The following is a 20396-nucleotide window of genomic DNA, read 5'->3' on the forward strand; positions in this document are numbered from 1 at the left end:
TCAAAACTGGTTGACAAAGTCATACATACTCTTATTGTTAAATTGTACCAGAGTAACACCCTGAACTGCCACACCGAGAATATTATCCTCAGTCTTGACAGCTTCCTGAGATTCTTCCTCAGCCCAGACAAGCACCAAAGTCTCCCCTGCTGCTCCTTCCAAGGGATGGTCTGAGCAAGTTCACCAACAGTACTGGGAGCAGCAGATGGAGGAGGCAGCGGGGGTCTGTTGAGTTTTTTGGGGCTATCTATAAAATTCCTTCTATATGAATTAAATATAAAAGAGACACAGCTATCAAATTATTTCTACTTCATTTCTCATTGGTTCAGCAGGCTTGCCCCAAAATCTCTGCCTGTAAAGACTTCATCTACTCTGGATATTACTAAGCATAGATCTTTTATCTAATGGCAACAGTACCCATTTGCAGGGTTTGCAAGGAAGCTTAGGCTAGTAAGCCTTCTTACGTGTATTTCCACATCCTAAAGCTGCCTCGGCTCTGTTTCATAATTTAAAGTTTGTGGGTTTTTTTTTTAAAGATACAGGTTTCACACTTACAGACTTATATTGCATTTTTGAACCAACAAGACTCCTGTAATCTCCCAGCCTTTCTCATTCCACATTCCTAACAAGCTTCACAGTCTTGCCAGAAACAAAATCAAAGTGAGATACTGTGGTCGTTGTAATGAACCAGGTAGAGTGGATTCTCAGTAGCTGACTTGGCATTCATAGAAAAGCCACTTTTGCCTTGTTTATTAGGAAAAAAAGGCTAATACTACAATGACCCATTATACCTCACAAGCCGGTTCTAGGAACAAATAAAAGATATGAAAGGTATGGGCTCAAAGGAGTTAAGTTCTGATTTGCCCATTGTATTTTTATCATTCTCACCCTACATGATTTTAGAAGTACCAAAATAAATCTACCACTGAAATAAAAGAGTACACAAAGTATATTTCAATAGCACAGAAATCAATTCTTTAATATCAAGTAACACAAGGAAGCTGAAAACAAAGTTCTTCTCTTCATCCTAAAAAATATCTTCAGACAGAACAACTTCATCTGATAGCATTCTTCCTCCCTCAGTAGAACAATGCTTATTAATGCTGGCAAAGTAGAAAAAAAAGTCCTGTACAATTTTTTTAAATCTGTGTTGAGATTTTAATATTTCAATTCACTTCACAATTGTACTCAGAGAACTACAAACGTTTAAGAGGATAACAGGTCAGAGAGAGGATCTGAAGTCTAGCTCCATCATTTACTAGCTGGGTAAAGCTCAGTGAGCTATTTAATAAACTTGTTTTCTCATCTATTTAAAGGGAAAAAAGCGTGTAACACATAAGAGATATTTTACAAACCATGGGCTCCCTTTAAAGACCATATAACATCAAAAAGTCAAGAGAACTATTTGACTTTATAGAATGTAGATCTCAGATAAAAGAATATTCCCTGAATAATATAAAACTGAGTTTTGTTTTGTAATCTCAGAGTTTATGATCCTATCTGCCACTCATTGCCTGAATTTGTATTTCTTTTTTATCAGAAGTTGAGAACTTTCTAGTTGCAGCAAAAATTTCCTAAAGCTATGAAAGATAAATGTACATTTGCTTCCCAGAATACTTATTCCAAACTCTTTACGAAACAGATCATCTAAATGAAATTTTTTTTCAAGGAATGAATAATCCTGATATTTTTGTAAATTCTTAATTTATTTTAGAACATAACTAATCCAAGTTCCCTTAGGAATCCCTAAGAATTAATCAATTCTCACCAGGTACTGCATAGCAATAGAGCGTCGAAGAGGCCCAGGAGGTCCTATTAGAAAGACATCTTGCCCCAAAAGATCCTTCTGCATTATCCATCTTAGATGCTGAATTACAGATTGAGCCACAGAGTCTGAAACTTCAAGTGGAAAAAAAGATAAAACGAAATGTAAATCAGTCTACTACTTATAAATCTCCAAGCAATCAGTGCATTTAGTATATTATATTTTAAAAAGCACATCTATCTATGTGTATACACACACACACACACACACACATTCGATACATTCACCTGGTCAATTCTCACACTGCTTTACAATAAACCATTGTTATCAATGTTAAAACAGGACAAAGTTTATGATCTCATAAAGAGTCACATAATCCCACATTTAAAAGCCTTTAAGAACATTTGAATGATCACCTGTAAGTGTCGCTAAAGAAATAAAAGTGATTTTCTAGGGTGATATAAGGCACTAGAATCATTACTTTATCACAATTTTATAGTCCAATGCGTTTGTTCTAATAAGGGGACATGATCAAATCATCCCAGACAATTAATGATTCTCACAGTCTTAAAAATTGAAGAAAACTATAACTTAAGTTGGCAATAGGTTGTGAGATCTCCCAAACTTCACAGTGAGAAGATTAAATGACTTAACATTTTCAAGTCTATTCTTCTACACCAACTCGGGAATAGAAGACTACCTCATTCCAATGCCCTTCTAAGTCTACTATTAAATCACCCATCAATCATGCTTATCTTCTGCCTAAGCACTTTATAAATGTTTGAATTAATATAATTAATTTGTGTTTGCTCATTTGTAAATCACCCAGTGACCCAGGAAGTGCATTCCTAGGTATCTAAGAAACACTCTTGCCCTTATACATCAGGAGACAGACAGAATACTCACAGAATGTTATTCAAAATAAAACTAAATATAAAAGAAAAAGAAAACTTACTCATTCTTAAAAAAATAAAAATACAACTGGAGACTGGAAATGGATAAAATGCACATAAATGAATACTACATAACAACAAAAACAGAATGAACTACCACTACTTCCAATAATATGTTTAACTCTTAAAAGGTATTCAGTGAAAAAAATTAAGTCACAGAATAAATCTCATATGATACTATTTTGATAATGCTCAATAAACTAACAAATTGAATTCATTAGAAATCCATACATATGTAATAAAACAGTGCTTGAGAAGCAAAAAAGCAAGAGAATGATAAATTCAGGATAATGGATACCTGGGCAGGGAATCAGAGAGATTCTCATGGAGAGCTTCAATGGTTTTTGGTAATATTCTAGTTCCTAAATCGGATGTGGGTTATAGTGTTTCCTTTATTATTGTGTTTCATTTTACACATAAACACATACATATATCCTAAAAGTCCTTTATATGTACTAAATATATTCCATATTTTTTACACTTTGTTTAATCACCCAGCAAGGTCACAAAAGAATTCAAAGATCAAACTAAGAACACTTGCCAAGGCTAAAGCTGTGCTTCCCCCACCAAGCCCAACAGCACAACTTTACAAGTGTAGTCTACCTCCTACTCCGCCCACAAAGCTAACATTTAACCATTGGAAAAATAAAGATAAATTTCTGATTTCCTTTATCATGGAGAAATGATCAAGAACAAGGTTTGGGGGGGCAGCCTGGCTGGTTTGTCATGTCACTGGGACCACACTAAAGCATCTTATAATTCCCCCAAACCAAGTGCCTCTATGTCTGAAAATCAGGAGACTCATCACCTAAGTGGAGGTGCTTGACTTCACTCCTGTCCTCTATGAATCCTCTACCACATGCACAGGGAGCGTATTACCCCCAAGGGGGCAAAAACTGGTCCTTGGAAGAGGGGTTGAAAAAAATTCTTAATTCTTATTACAATGGTCTGTTGCCCACTAAAGGGATACTGCACGTAAAAGATAGATAGTATATCTGCGGTATTAACATTTCATGAGATTGGAGAAAGACAATTGGGGGGTAAATGTCCTTAGAAGAGCAATAATGAAAAACAGACTGAGAAACATTGCTCTAAGACCTAGACCTTTGAGAAACCAAGAAGTTTCAGGATGCTACAGAAGCAGTTCACCTGAGACTGGAGATTCAACTTCATTTACAACTATCAAATGTCCACTTAAACTATTTTCTTTCCTACTTCAGGCCTAAATCCATCTTTGTGATGTATAGTTTACTCTTTTTTATTTCAATATGAGTCAGTCTGCTTGCTATGTAAGGGTGACACAAGGTAAGAATTAAGAAGCTCTAACTTCTCTATCATAAACTTACACAATGTTCCCTATCCCACCGATCTACTACCTCTTCTTACGCCAGTATCAAATACATAATTAAAAACATAAACACTTTTGGGATTTTTTTTCCCTTATGTTTTTACAAATCTCAGCTTACTTTGGCCACAGGCTCTCTCTGCACTGTTCTTAACAGTTTGGTGTCACTCCTTTGTATTTAGCTTTGGCAATGTGCCTGACCTTCCATTACCTGGACTTGACTATTTAAAATATGACCATTTCCAAAGTTCTAGAAGGTAGAGCCAAGTAGGTCTCTTCAGCTTCCTACCACTGTTTATTATTTATAACTATTTGTAACTGTTCATAATTACAGTCTCCATTTAGTTCTACTTATTTCTATTCCATTTTGAATGCCTTGACCTTGGAACTATATACATTTTTAAGACTTTTTTTTAAAGCTGAAGGCAGCAGTTCCTAATCAAATGTGAGGTCTGCCCCTCACAAGTTGTCAGTTAAAGTGCTGAGGCTTAAGAATATTTTTTTTTTTTAGCAACTCATGAAGAATCAATTATACCTATAATTACAGAACAGTTTTATACCATATACTTAAGTAGGAGAGAAAGGCATAGTTATTTAAAGTGGGAACTGAGTACAATCCTGAGTATGCTCATAGGAGCCCTTCCACTCAGCATGATCCTCATGTGTTGAGAACCACTGGCCTAAGGCACATCTGACAATTCTCAGCAATCCCTTCCTTTACTCTTGCACTCAACAGTGGTTCTCATCTAGGGGCAATACTGCCACCACTCTATGCCTGCCAGAAGGCATCTGGAAATGTCTGGGGGTACTTTTAGTTGCTGCAAAGCTTTGGGGGATGAGGGATAATTTGGTACACTACTGACATTTAGTGATGTTAAATACAATGTCCAAGATAGTCCCATCCGCCCATTGTGTCAATGGCACCCTTGTTGAGAAATACAGTGTCTGAGGGTTTTTTTTTTTTTTCCCAAGGTTTCTGTTGCTTGCATACCACTAATGGATTATTTCTAACTAGTCACAATTAAGCCCAGAGGAAGAGTTCCTCTTAGTTTCCCCTAGCTTCTGAAAGATGAAATTGTCAGGGAGGCAAGTCAGTAGTGAAGAAGTTCTACCTTTAGATTGATCTGCTAGATGTTAGGATATCTAAGGCTCTCATCACCACATTTCAATTCTACCTAAGTTTCTTAATACATATAAGCAGCTTCTGAATCCTGTGGCTGGCTTTGTAGTCTATGCTATACTTTCAATAAGACTTCTTTTCCTTTATTTTTTCCTTTTCCAATAAACAGTCATAATAATAGCAATAATTTATTGCATCTTTTTCATGTGCCAGGTAAAAATACAAATGATTTTCCTTTTTCACAAAGGATCTCTTTTAGAATTCACAACAACCCTAGGAGGTAGCAGACTATACTGTGTCAGGATACAGAATCAGGCCAAACTGTTCAAATCCCAACTCTGCTGCCTACTAGGTATGAAAACTTCATCAGTTATTTCAATTCTCTGTGCTTAGTTTTTCCATCTGTATAACAGATATAACAAATGTACTTATTTATAAGGTTATTACGAGGATTAAATTAGGCACTTAGAACAGTGTCTGGTAATAGTAAGTGCCATATAAGCATTCTTTAAATATTCATTACCTACATTTCACAAAAATCAAAGTTCTTGAGGTGCTAGCATTTGTCCACAGTTGCTATGTGCATGAACCAGACTTAGACCTAAGCTTTTGAGTTCAAAGCTTGCACTCTAGCCATTATGTCCTACTGCCCCTCCAAAATCTTTTTAACAGGCTCTTTCTTCAGATCCAAGATTCTCCCTACAAGTGTTCACCTCATGGGGCTCCACTGAATTTAATGGACTTGCTTTTCTGGCCATTCATTCTATTTCTTAGTTTTTGAGGATGCCAGTGATACCATGTTTTACTCCTTTTATTGAAATTCCCAACTCATTTTGTTGTTTACACTATGATATGAGAGGACCTTTTTCTCTAAAAAAAAAAAAAAAAAAACTCCCATTTTTACTTATTCATATTTTAGTTTAGTCTCTTTTATCAAAGAAAATATTTGTCAGAAAACTATATTAAACTACTGAGAGAAAGCATCATGTACTGCTGTGTGGTGTCTGTGTTGTATTTTACATTAATGCTCAAAACTAGCTGTATTTTTAGGATGGCCTCAAGAAAACATGAGTCATACTTAAAAGCATTCCAGAAATAGAAACAAGATGTAAGACTGTACATTACGAACATCTGCAAAACAAACTGCCAAACTGCCATGCATAACCTAATATAAACACAGCCCTGCGTGCACGAGAAAGCCCTGACTTCAATGTTTTCAGGCACAAGATGCTACCTTCCAGGAGTCCACATAATGATAAACTGATGTCAAAATAATACCAGAGAGCTTGATCCTATATTCTAACATTTCCTTCTCTATGTAAAAATAAAACATCTGGTTCATGTTGGGCTACATTCCTTACTCAATCCCTAGCCAATACTTGTTTCAAAAAAAAAAAATGTGTACTATTTTTGCCCAGGCATATTCAAGGGCTTTAAAATAAGTCTATTAAAGGAATCCAAATTATAATTTTCTCCCTCCACAGACTTAAATTTGTCATACATGTAAAGATTAAAATTAAAATTTCAGAAAATTACACATAGTTCTAGTTTCAGTATAGTAAGTCCTTTAAAACTAGTGATGTTTTGTAATCATCCCAAGGGGCAACATAATATAATGGAGGGAAAAAAAAAAAAAAAGCCTTTGAAGCCAAACAGACCTAGTTGTGATTTCTCATCCTGTCCTTTATCAGTGTCCTTGGACAAAAATTCTGAATCTTCCGGGCTTAAGTTTTGTTATTTTCAAAAGAGCAGTAATAATACTTATCAAGTATGACTATTATGAGGATTACAGGTAAAGCTCCATGTCAAACCCCTCAGCCAGTGAGAACCACGAATGGAAGAATATTAAAGCCTTATCCTCACCTGCAAAATCCTCTACCTGGTGTGCATCCTAGACAGCAGGCTGCACAGTGTGGACTCAGTGGTAATGAACGGGCTTCTGGGTTTATATTCAAATAACCTTCTGGACCTAGAGCCCACCCTGAAGAAATAAAGGAGAAAGGAACCCAACATTTACCACATCCCTGACTAGTAGAGCTTATGTTAGGTACTTCCTCGTGGTATTTCATTATTTTCACCACAGTCATCCTACAAAATAGTTCAGAAAGAATCTGAACCCAAGCCTGCCACATTGCCCTGCATTCACTCCTACCACATCACAATGAGAGATTTCAAAAGAATCACAACGAATCTCACTGCAAGTACATGTTCATTTACTGAAGTGTCACCTATCACATATCATTCGGTACTTCATATAATGGACGTCAAGGGAAAAAACATACAGTATGTTTAGAACTGAAGGCCACATCATTTACCACATGGGCTAACTGAACTAAGAAATCATTCACAGAGCTACGTTTGTTAAGGATCTACTATATAGGCTTAGCACCAGGAACACAAAAATGAATACAAAAAGGTCCTCTGAAGGTGTCAAAAGAAAACACTGCATATATATAAAGCCTCAGCTTATATAAAGCCACTCATCTATAATGTAGACTGATGCGTCTGATCCAATAAAGCTGTAATCCAAATTAAATGGGAAGTACAATATTGGCTAGCACAGTACTCAGAATAGAGAAGCCATTCAATTTTTTTAAAACTGGAAAAACACATCAATATGTTAAATAAATGGAAACATATCCATATACAATGATTAAGGGTCAAGCTGTTTATTTTTTGTGTAGAGATGTTAGAATAAGAGTATATATATGCATGCTTTTCTTGTATTTGCATAGAGAAATACAGAAAAGATACCCCTGAAACTAATAATATGGCAAATAATGTAAATGGAAACAGGGATGAAACTAAGATTTCTCAATGTGTACTTTTTTATATTGCTTTGGTTTCTGAACCACATAAATGTATTAGTTCTAAAAAAAAAAAAAGTTACTTTTTAAGTCAAGTTTTAGAACATCCTTGAGACAGGAAAATTTCTATAATATAATGCTTTGTGAAAATGGTCACAAAATAGTACATATAGAATGTTTTCTTGGGGCGCCTGGGTGGTTCAGTTGGTTGGGCGACTGCCTTCGGCTCAGGTCATGATCCTGGAGTCTCAGGATCGAGTCCTGCATCGGGCTCCCTGCTCAGCAGGGAGTCTGCTTCTCCCTCTGACCCTCCCCCTTCTCATGCTCTCTCTCTATCTCATTCTCTCTCAAATAAATAAATAAAATCTTAAAAAAAAAATGTTTTCTTAAACGATGCATGTAAATACAGTCATTTTTAAAAACACTGGGTACATTTATAAGATTCGACTCACACAAAGTATGTTCTCTGACCAAAATTAAATTAAATTGGAAATTAATAATAAAAAGATCTTTGGAAAATCTCCAAATATTTAGAAACTAAATAGCACACTTGTAAATACCACATGGGTCAAAGAAGAAATCAAAAGGGAAATTGCCAAGCACACTTAAACTAAATGAAAGTGAAAACACAATGTATCACAATTTATGGCATGCCACTAAAGCAGTACTTAGGGGAAATTATATTGCACTAAATGCCTATATGGAGAAAAAGGAAGGATTTCAAATTAATGGCCTCAGCTGCTGCCTTAAGATACTAGAAAAGGAAGAGCAAGTGAAACCCAAAGAAATGAAATTTATACTGATCAGAGCTTAAATCAATGAAATAGAACACAAAATAATTTTTAAAAATTAATAAAACCAAAAGCTCATTCTTTGAAGAAATCAATAAAATTGACAAATCAGGAAAGACTGATCAGGAAAGAGAGAAGACACAAATTACCAAAGTCAGGAATATGAGCTAGGGGTTGACATGAAGTGCAGATACTTCAGATATTAAAAGGAGAATTAGTGAATATTGTAAAAATTTTTATGCCAATACATTCCACAACTTGGATAAAATGGACAAATTCCCTGAAAGACAAATTCCTTTAGAAAGGCAGCTGTTCTTGGGGCACCTGGGTGGCTCAGTCGGTTAAGCGTCCAACTCCTGGTTTCAGCTCAGGTCATGATCTTGCAGTCAAGGGATCCAGCCCCACCAAGCTCCGCACTGAGTGTGAGGACTGCTTAAGATTCTCTCTCCCTCTGCCCCTCCCCTCCCCCCACCCACTCACATTCGCTCTCTCCAAAAAAAAAAAAAAAAAGTCAGCTGTTCCTTATCTAATACAAGAAAAGGTAACTTCAATAACTATATCTAACAAAGAAATTGAATTAATTAAAAACCTTCCCACGAAGAAAACTCCAGGCCAAGATAGCTTCAAGGTGAAACCTACCAAACATTTAAGGAAAAATGCCAATTTTATAAAAATTCATTCAGAAACCTGGAGAGGTTGAAATACTTCCCAATTCATTCTATGAAACCAGCACTGCCTGAATACTAAAATCTGACAAAGACATCACAAGGAAGCTGTTATGGACTGAATGCGTTCCTCCAAAATTCACATGTTGAAATCCTAACTCCCAGTATGACAGTATCAGGAGGTAGGGCCTTTGGGAGGTGATTAAGAGCCCTCATGAATGGGGCTTGGAACCCTTACAAGAGAAGACACAGGAGCTTGCTCTATCTCTCCATTCTTTTTGCCATGTGTGGATACAAGAAGTCAGCAGTTCACAACCCAGGAGAGGGCCTTGCCAGAACCCGACCATACTGGTGCCCTCATCCCAGACTTCCAGCCCTCAGAACTGTGGGGAATATATTTCAGGTTTTTTATAAGCTACCCAAACTATGATGCTTTGTTATAGCACCTGGATCTAGGACGAAAAGAAAGTTGCAGATCAATATCCTTCATAAATACAGACACAAAAATTCCAAACAAAATTCTCTCAAACTGAAACCAATAATAGGTAAAAACCAAACAACACATTATAACCAAGTAGGATTTATTCTAGAAATGCAAAGTTAGCTTAACATTTAAAAGCCAATCAATATAATTCACCGTGTTAGGGGCGTCTGGGTGGCTCAGTTGGTTAAGCGACTGCCTTCGGCTCAGGTCATGATCCTGGAGTCCCAGGATCGAGTCCCACATCGGGCTCCCTGCTCAGCGGGGAGTCTGCTTCTCCCTCTGACCCTCCTCCCTCTCATGCTCTCTGTCTCTCATTCTCTCTCTCTCAAATAAATAAATAAAATCTTTAAAAAATAATAATAATAATAATAATTCACTGTGTTAACAAGCTAAGAAAGAAAAACCACATTATCACATCAAAGAACACAGAAAAAACACCTGACAAAATAGAATACCACTTCCTGATTAAAATCTCTTAGCAATCCACAAATGGGAGAAAACTTCCTCAACTTGATAAACAACGTATATGAAAAACCTATGCCTACCATACTTCAGGGTAAAGGCAGAATGCTTTCCCCCAAGATCAGGAATAAGAATATTCTCTCCTCTCACCACTTCTATTCAACATTTACTGGAGGTACTAGCAAAAACAGTAAGGCAAAAACAAACAAAAAGCACCACCCAATTAAAAAGCAGCAGCATTACCTTTATTTATATATAACATGACTGTTTATACAGAAGCTGTGATGAAATCTACAAAACAAGCTCTATAATTAATAAGTGAGTTTAGCAAGGTGCCAAGATACAAGATCAATATATAAAAATCAATTTTACTTCTATGTTGAAATTAAAAAACAATACCATTTATAATAACATCAAAAAATATGAAATACTTGGATGATGACTGACAAAATGTATGCAAGACCTGTACACTGAAAACAACAAAAGAGGTGCGTGCGCGGCTCAGTCATTTAAGCATCCAACTCTTGATTTCGGCTCAGGTCATGACCTCAGGGTCCTGGGATGGAGCCCTGAGTTGGGCTCTGTGCAGGGCATGGAGCCTGCTTAAGATTCTCTCTTGCCCTCTTACTGTGCCCCTTGCCCCCTCCCCACTCTCTCAAAGAGAAAAAAAACAACAACAAAACACTGCTGAGAGAAATTAAAGATCTAAATGAATGGAGAGATTCACCTTGTTTACAGGTTGGAAAATTCAATATTATTAAGATATTGCATCTATAGATTCAATGCAACCCCAATCAAAATCTCAGCAGGCTTTTTTTTGTGGAAAATGACAAGCTGATTCTAAAATCATATAGATACAAAGGACCCAGAATAGTCAAAACATCTTTGTAAAAGAACAAAGATGGAAGACTAATTAACATTACCTGATTTCAAAATTTATTGTAATACTATAGTAATCACAATAGTGAGACTTTGGTGTCAAGATAGAGATCAAAGGAACAGTCTAGAAATAGACTCACAATATATATAGACAGCTGACTTCTGACAAAGGTACAAAGGCAATTCAGTGGTGAAAAGATAGTCTTTTCAGCAAACGGTGCTGAAACAATTAGATATCCATATGCAAAACATGAACTGTGACCCATACCCTATATAAAATGACCTTTGACTCACACCATATACAAAAATTAACTTAACATAGACCTAAATATAAACTATGTATACAACTGTGAAGACATCTAGGAAAAAACAAGAAAAAAATCTTTGTGACTTTTGGTTAGACAAAGATTTCTTAGGTAGGACACCAAAACCACAATCCCTAAAAGTAAAAACTGATAAATCAGATTTCACTATGCCTGCTCTTCAAAAGACACAATTAAAAAAATTAAAAGACAAGTCACTGACTAAAAGAAAATATTTACAAATCTTATACCTGGTAAATTTCTTATAACCAGAATGTATGAAGAAATCTCAAAACTGGGGCGCCTGGGTGGCTCAGTCAGTTAAGCATCTGCCTTCAGCTCAGGTCATGATCCCGGGGGTCCTGGGATCGAGCCCCACATCAGGGCTCCCTGCTCAGTGGGGAGCCTGCTTCTCCCTCTCCTTCTGCAGCTTGTGCTTGCTTACACTCTCTCTCTCTGTCAAATAAATAGATAAAATCATAAAAAAAAATCTCAAAACTCAAAAGAACACAAACACCCCAATAAAAACGTGGGCAAAGGTTGTGAACAGATACTTCATCAAAGATATACAGATGGCAAATAAGCACATAAACAAATGTTCAACATCACTAGTCACTAGGAAACGCAAATTAAAATCACTATGAGATACTATACATACCCGTTAGAATGGTTGAAATTAAAAAGACTGACCATAACAAGAGCTGGCAAAAATGCAGAAGAACTGAAACTCTTATACACTGCTGGTAGAAATGGAAAATGACACAACTACTTTGGAAAACAGAATGGCAGTTCCCTGAAAAGTTAAATATCTACTATGTGATACAGCCATTCCACTCCTAGGTATTTACACAAGAAAAAAGAAAGTTATTATGTCCATATAAAGTCTTATACATGAATGTTCAGAGCAGCTTTATTTCAAGAGCCTCAAAATTGTAACAGTGATGTCCATCAACAGATGAATGAACAAACAAACCGTAATTACTCAGCAATAAAAAGTAATGAACTATTGAGACATGCAACATGAAAGAATCTCAAAATAATTATGCTAAGTGATAGAAATCAGACAAAAATAGAGTATATATTATATGATTCCATTTATGTAAAATTCTAGAAAATCCAAATATATCTACAAAGCAGATCAGTGATTCCCAGAAAAATGGAGGAACCAGGGCACATTATAAAGGGGTACAAGTACACTTTTGGGGGTGATGAATTTATTTGATCAATATTTTGACTGGTGATATTTCATGGTTACATACAGATGTCAAAACTTACGAAACTGTACATTGAAATATGTGAAATTTACTGTATGTAAATTATACTTAGTAACATTATGTTTAAAAGATTAGAATAACACATTAAAATGTTAAGTGTTTATAATTAGACTTATAAATGATTTCAGTTTTATCCTTTTGTTTTTCAGTATTGTAGTATCCCAAGTTTTTTGTATTCATCACGTTTTACTTTTGCAATAGGAACAAAAAGTTATAGCTCTTTTGAAAAACCACATTGCAAAGTAATAATAGCCATACTGGAAGTAGAGAATAACTGTGATACACAGGGAAAGTAGTAATATGATGGGTAACATCTATTAGAGTATTTTGACAAATTGATCACAATTTAACATCCAAAATTCAATTTGCAACTCAGCTTCTTATAAAGTTCTTAACATCCATAACATACTGTTACATTATGATAATTTACTGAAGATATCTTTGTTTGTCTTAGGGTAGCTAGTCATATTCATGACAAGACTACACCAACCAAAAACATAAAATGAAATCAAAGGAATGACCTTTAGTTATGAACACACCTCAGAAGAACCAGGAATTTTTAGGTCCTGTAAAATGAGTCCAAGTTCTTTAAACATAAAGCATGAACTTTTTATTTTTACGGCTCAGGTCACAGAAAAAGCAGTTATAATAGGTGTATTCTTTAGTAAGTTTCACTTTAAACATGAGGGTTTATTAGCTATTTTTTTTTTAAGATTTTATTTATTCATTTGAGATACAGAGATAGAGAAAGAGAGCATGAGCAGGGGCAGAAGCAGAGGGAGAGGGAGAAGCAGGCTCCCCGCTGAGCCAGGAGCCTGATGTGGGGCTCGATCCCAGAACCCTGGGATCACGACCTGAGCCGAAGGCAGACGCTTAACCATCTGAGCCACCCAGGCGCCCCTTATTAGCTATTTTTAAAGGTATAATCTAATATATGCTTACTGTAACAAAGAAAAAAATCCAAAAAAGTAAAAAGAAAAATGATCTCTCTTGACCCCTTCCATTTGCAGCCTCATTCCTAACCCAATGCCCTCAAAAAAACTTAAAGTTAAAAATCTGGAGTGTAGCCTTCCATACTTTTCTCTGTATACAGAAAGACATATAACATACCTTGCGAAAGGTGTTCATACTGTTAAAAAAAACAACAGAACAGTATCAGACTTTATATACTACCCTGAAGTCTGCAATTTTTTTTTCAGTCGCAATTTTTATTTACCAATATGGCATGTACACCCTCAAGGTCCACAGATATAAATCTAACATTCTTTTTTAGCAGTTGCAGAAGTCCATAACATGGGTAAACAATAATTTATTCAACCATTCCTCTACTGATACACTCATTCCTTCCAGTTTTTGTCACTATCAGTAACACCAAAATGCTGGAATACATATTGTGTACAAATATCCTTTATATACTGATTTTTTTCCTTAATGAACATAACCTGACAAAGAAACTGCTACATCAAAAGGTATTACTTTATTTTATTTTTTTAAGATTTTATTTATTTATTTGAGAGGGAGAGCAAGTGCGCGCACGAGTAGGGGGAAGGGGCAGAGGGAGAAGGAGAAGCAGACTCCCCACTGAGCAGGGAGCCTGACACGGGGCTCAATCCCAGGACCCTGAGATCATGACCTAAGCTGAAGGCAGACACTTAACAGACTAAGCCACCCAGGCGCCCCTATTTTTTTAATTTTAATAGCTACTACCATATTACTTTCCAAAAAAGCCATATCAACTCACACTTCTACCAGCAATGTATGACAACACCTTTTCCCTGCAATCATGTAGGTACTGGACATTATAATACTTTTTGGTTTTTTTAGATTTATTTATTTGAGAGAGAGCGAGAGAAAGAGTGCGCACATGCATGCAGGTGGAAGCGCAGAGGGAAGGGCAGAGGGAGAGAATCTTCAAGCAGACTTCCCTCTGAGTGTGGAGCTCCACACAGGGTTTGATCCCACAACCCATGAGATCATGACCCGAGCCAAAACCAAGAGTCCCATGCTCAACCAAGCCATCCAGGTGCCCCTATGATACTTCTTAATTTTGGCCCAGCTGATGCATGAAAATTGATATCTTATAGTATAATTTGTATCTCTCTAACTCTTAAGCAAGTTTAGAACATACGCATTTGGATCCCTCTCCTGTGGCATGCCTATTTAAATCCTTTGCCTATTTTCTACCAGATGATACGGTGTTTCTCATCAATTTGTGAAATATATTTGTATATTGAGAGTATTAATCCTCTATCATATGTGTTAGATATCCATTAAAATGTGACTTTTAAGTTAAGGGTTTACTACTTGAATTCATTTTCTCTTTCAAACAATGTCATCAGTAGGTGTTAAATTACCACATAGATCCAAAGAAGCCTATTTATACATTTCATAGTTCAAAAAGTGTACATCTGCAATGAAAGTTGCAGAAAGCAGCAACGGAAAATACAAAGCAACAAAATGCATTATGAAATGTTAAGTTGTCTTTAGTATGGTGCCTGGGAGAAAGAGGACTAAAGAAAATTTAGGCACTGAATAAAGATTGCTGTGGAAACTCTGGTGGAGACTTCAGGCCATGTCACAGGGCTTTAAAAGTTGATGCGACTCTTCCCTTTAAGGGCTCTTTTCTAGCTAAAGAAATCTCAAATGAAATCCTTTTCTCCAAGTAAATTCTCATGTAATGAGTAGCAATTAGTGCACTATTGAAAATGAGGCTAATCTTAAGATTGGAGGCTTTGCCCCTCAGATTGTTGTTCAAGCTCTGACTCGTGAATCTTACTTAGTTAACACCTTCCTGGAGGCCTTTCGTGTAAGCTTTGCCACTCATTCATTAAAACTGACAAGTAGCTGCAATGATTGTTCAACATTATCCAGACACAAAAATGACAGTTTTTCCAGGCTATTCTGTTATTTACATGTTGATGAATTTCTCAAACCTCTTGAAATTTTTACAAGCATCCCCCCTCCCCCAAAAAATCTTTCACATGGTTGCCTTTATGCCAAAAATCACCACTTTTAAAGCACATGTAATTCTTACAGAAAACCTCTGTGCCCTAACTGCTTGGATATGAGTTCAGTGTGTCCAGTAAACCTTAAATGACTTCACATATAATTGGTCCATGGACTGCAACAAGATTATGTAAGGAAGCAGAAATGTAACTCTGAAGTTAACTTTGAAGTCATCTATTGAAAACCTGCTACCCTGGAGCATCACCTCATAAGGCAAACACTGGAAGAAATACCAGCTTGATACAATACAGTTTAACTTCAAGAACAAAAACATGAAGGAACCCCTTTTCAACAGCTGACAATTTCACCTAAGCCTTGAGATGCGGTTTTCATACAAAAAGGCAAAAATCTTCAATTACCCACTTCAACACTTGCAGGGGAGAGACTAGGGACTAAGATGATAAGTGGGAGTTATAACGGTTAAGGCAGGAGGTGACAAGACCTAGATAATAAAAAAACTGAAGAACAGTTCAACTCCCCTGTCCCGGCACTGGGCTAAATGCTGTGTCCAACACTGTTCAAATGAAAAGCTGACAACCAACTATAAGACACAAGCATTCATTATCTCAGTCAAATGGTCAATGAATTAAGAAATTTTACTTTCATGAGATAATACTGCTTTCACGTGGTTTTAAATGGAATTTTAGACTTCCACTTGAGAATATTCCCAGCCTATAGCATCTCTGTCAGCTAATAGGATTTATACCACTTCCATTAGATAGATGTTAAATATGAATATGAGGGTTCATCTTTCAATACTGTGATTTTTATTTCTTCATTACTAAAAGACAGTAGTTGATTTTCAGTGCTCTGAATAACTTTGGAAAAGACAGAAATAAAATAGCACCACCATGCCTCAACTATTTCAATATTTTTCAGTATTTTCAATATTTTCCACACTCTTAAGTTCCAAAAGAGTTATCTAACATACCAGTCTTCTTTTCATTCCCAGACTTATTCTAAAGTAGCCAGAAATACTGTGACAGACTATAAAAGAAAAATCAAACTGCAAGTCAGGAAATCTGGGCTTTGCTACTAATTAATTAGTCTTCCAACCTCTTTCTTATGGTCCTACTTTCCTGGTTATGAAATGAGTTTCAGAGAGGATAGTAATTGCTGAAGTTCCTTTCCTTAACAAAAGTCTGTCATTTTATGTTTCATTTAAAAATGTGAAATATGCAAAAAGCAAAGAGCTAAATCGAAGCATAAATATGGGTAGGAAAGTAACAGGGTATCAAACTTCATTCAACAAAACAGCATTTTCAAAATATTTTAAAAAGTAACTCCAAGGGATGCCTGGGTGGCTCAGTCGTTAAGCATCTGCCTTCAGCTCAGGTCATGATCCCAGGGTCCTGGGGTCAAGCCCCACACTGGAGTCCTTACTCTGCGGGAAGCCTGCTTCTCCCTCTCCCACTCCCCCTGCTTGTGTTCCCTCTCTCGCTGTGTCTCTCTTTGTCAAATAAATAAATAAATAAATCTTAAAAACAAAAACAAAAAAAGTAACTCTAAAAGAGGGGGGAAAAAAAATTATCAAAGTTCTCATAACAAAACCCATAATCTCCAATCAGTCATGTAATAGCAAGAGTGAAGCCAAACAACTATGACTTTCCCTGCTTGGAAATCGTCCCTGAGAGAGGGAGAAGTAGTTCAAAGAATACAATATTTGGACCTAATATAGTAAGTAGATGCCAAAAAACATGTTTTATTAATAAATATAACTACCCCAATCAATATGTAGCAACCATATAATGTTTATGTGGATATGTGAGATGTTGACTTACTAGTTCAGCCACTTTTCCTATGTCAAGTTAACCAAACTCCCAATAGTCTTTCCCTTACAAATGGGTGCTGTTGCTCATACAAAAGACTAGTAGAGACAATGTTAATAATTGGCTACTGGGTAAAACATGCTACCATCATTTTGATATACAAACAATAATGTATCTAGGGATACTTATATTATGAATATGGTGGGAACAATGATGAATGCATAGCAAGCCAGAAAATGCAAATTGAAGTCTATACACCATCCAACTGCTTTCAGTATAAACTCTTTTCTGATAAATTTCAAAGGGTAAGCTACTAACAACTAAGCACAAAAGAAGTGAAAAATTTTGATCGCATAAGAGATGTATGAAAACAGCAATAGAAATTCAAAGTATGTTAAACCAGAAAATGTTGAGAGTTTTTCTTGGTTTGCTTTTCTGGGGTTTTTTGGTGACAATATATTTGAGTCTTGCTGTATTTAAAAACAGATACCTTTTACACATGGAACTTGATCTAAGCCAACTACTGCTATATTGCTCTCCAGTCATTTGCAAAATATGGAAATATATTCATTCAAAGCATATGTTTGTAAGTCTTAAAACTGATATTATTACTAGGCTCCCTTGAATCCTTAAAGCTGGTATATATTCTCTCACTTAATAAGATCCCCATCCCCCAAATGATTAAGCATCTGTGGCTACGGTAAAATATTTTAGCAGATCCTCAATAGGAGAGAGATGGTACCATCTTAGTTGTTAAAAGAAGGGAAGGATAGTGCTATCCCCTGCTGACAGCAGTCAGGCAATGACTATGCCTCCTATCTAGGTGAGGCTTGAAAGGCCAACATTCTTTCCACACTATAAACACATGATGTTTTATCTTTGAAAAAAAAAAACTGAAGCTTTTTTGAAGAGGCTACCACCACCATGTGTGATCCTGGAAACAACCTAACTAAGAGCAAATTCAAAATCAAATCTAGAGAAGATGTATTCCAGATTCATTTTTTATTTATTTTATTTTTTAGAGAGAGAGAAAGTGGGGGAGAGGGAGGGGTAGAATCCCAAGCAGGCTCTACGCCCAACATGGAGCCCGATGCAGGGCTCAATCTCATGACCCTGAGATCATGACCTGAGCCGAAATCAAAAGTTGGATGCTTAACTGACTGAGCCACCCAGGCGCCCCTCCAGATTCATTTTTTAAAAGTAAGACTGAATGAAGATGAAAATGTTTTTAGCGTATCTCTTAAGCAGAGTCATAGCAGCCATTAGTATTAACCATATTCAACAGTGTTACAAGCATGGGATAATGGGAAGGAAGAAGGAACAGAATCAGGAGACTGAGGAAATGGTTGTGTCAGGGACTCAAATTTATTGAGCACTATGTGCCAGGCATTATCCTATTCATTTCACATAGGCTATCTGATTCAATCCTTACAATATATCATCCATAAGGTTGAAATGATTGTTCCCACACTGGCAAGGAAATCAGAGCAGTTAAATGACTATAGAAATTCACACATCTAAAAAGAAGAAGGAGGAGGAGGAGGAAATGAAGAAGACGAAGATGAAGATGAAGAAGAAGAAGAGGAAGAAAGAAAAAGAAATTCATATCTAGGAAATAGTACAGACAAAATCTTAAGCATAATCCTCCCCCTCCAAATAGATGCTTCCATATAGAACCCAAACTATATAACAGTTTTCCCATTGTTATTCCTCACTTCTGAAGTTCATTATAAAAGTTAGCTACATTCATAATAAAAAAAGATCCAGAAATCAGGAAAAAAAAATGAGTGTTTTCAATTATCATGTAAGGTGTTATAAATCTATTTTGTTAAGTTTTCTCTAGGTAAATATAAAAACTTGTTAAAGATTTAAGTCCCCAGTCTCACCCCCAGAAAAGATTACCTATCAATACAATAATACGATTAGGTATAACCATTAAATAATGAATACTACAAATAAATGTTCCTGACTCCCACTTCCAGTTAGGATGAAGAGAACTGAAGAGAATTTTACTTTCAACCTAACAACCAGAACTAGGCAGTTGATCTGTAAAAATCACAGTTTCTTAAAACCTACCACACAGCTAAGAATACAAAGAAACCTGAATGAACTAAATTCTAGAGAGTAATGAGCATTTTCAAAGAGAGAAGAGACCCACAGCTAACAAACATATCTGGCAGAATGGTAGGAGGAGGAAGAATCCGCCATAGGTGTATCAGGAGAAGCAAGCTGAACTTTTAGCAAACTTACAATGGCCACACACAAGCTGACATGATGAACTAATCTACTGAAAAGTCTCAGTCACAGAGAGAATCTGCACCTACCCACTAATTCTTCCTCACTAGCCTTCACTGAGTGCACAGGGATACACACTAAAAACCAGACACAGGGCAAGAACTGAGAGGTATTCTTCCTGAAGCATACGGGACCTTTTGTTAATACAAGGCAACAACCCACTGAAGGCTGGGGGTGGGACAGAAGAAGCAACAGAAATCCCTTCAAGGCACTTCACGACTTTATGCCGTATAAGGCAGCAGTTCTCATGGACGGTGTTAGGGCAGAAGAGCTGAGATAAAAACCTCTTTGGCACTCTTGGCCTTCACTAATATGGCCTCTGGAGGCTGGAGGCAGGGCAACAGCATGAAGAGAGATCTGGGTTGGAGAAAGCAGAATACAGGACTAAATGGCAAAACTCCCCAGCAATCCAAAGATGGAGCCATAAAGCAGAGACTAGCCATGGTTTGTAGACCTGGAAATTCAGCTATAAAGCCTAA

At 36.5% G+C, this 20396-nt stretch overlaps 1 protein-coding gene across 1 annotated transcript in view; it reads right to left on the reverse strand.

Annotated features, from left to right (window-relative positions):
* Positions 1-20396, reverse strand: part of VWA8 (von Willebrand factor A domain containing 8) — a 343953-nt gene that overhangs the window by 303185 nt on the left and 20372 nt on the right. The window contains exon 3 of the mRNA XM_021697955.2: positions 1769-1899. Within this exon, the coding sequence (XP_021553630.1) occupies positions 1769-1899 (131 nt within the window). The remainder of the gene's footprint in view (positions 1-1768; positions 1900-20396) is intronic.

Source organism: Neomonachus schauinslandi, chromosome 3 (assembly GCF_002201575.2).
Source record: "Neomonachus schauinslandi chromosome 3, ASM220157v2, whole genome shotgun sequence".
NCBI classification, from domain to species: domain Eukaryota; kingdom Metazoa; phylum Chordata; class Mammalia; order Carnivora; family Phocidae; genus Neomonachus; species Neomonachus schauinslandi.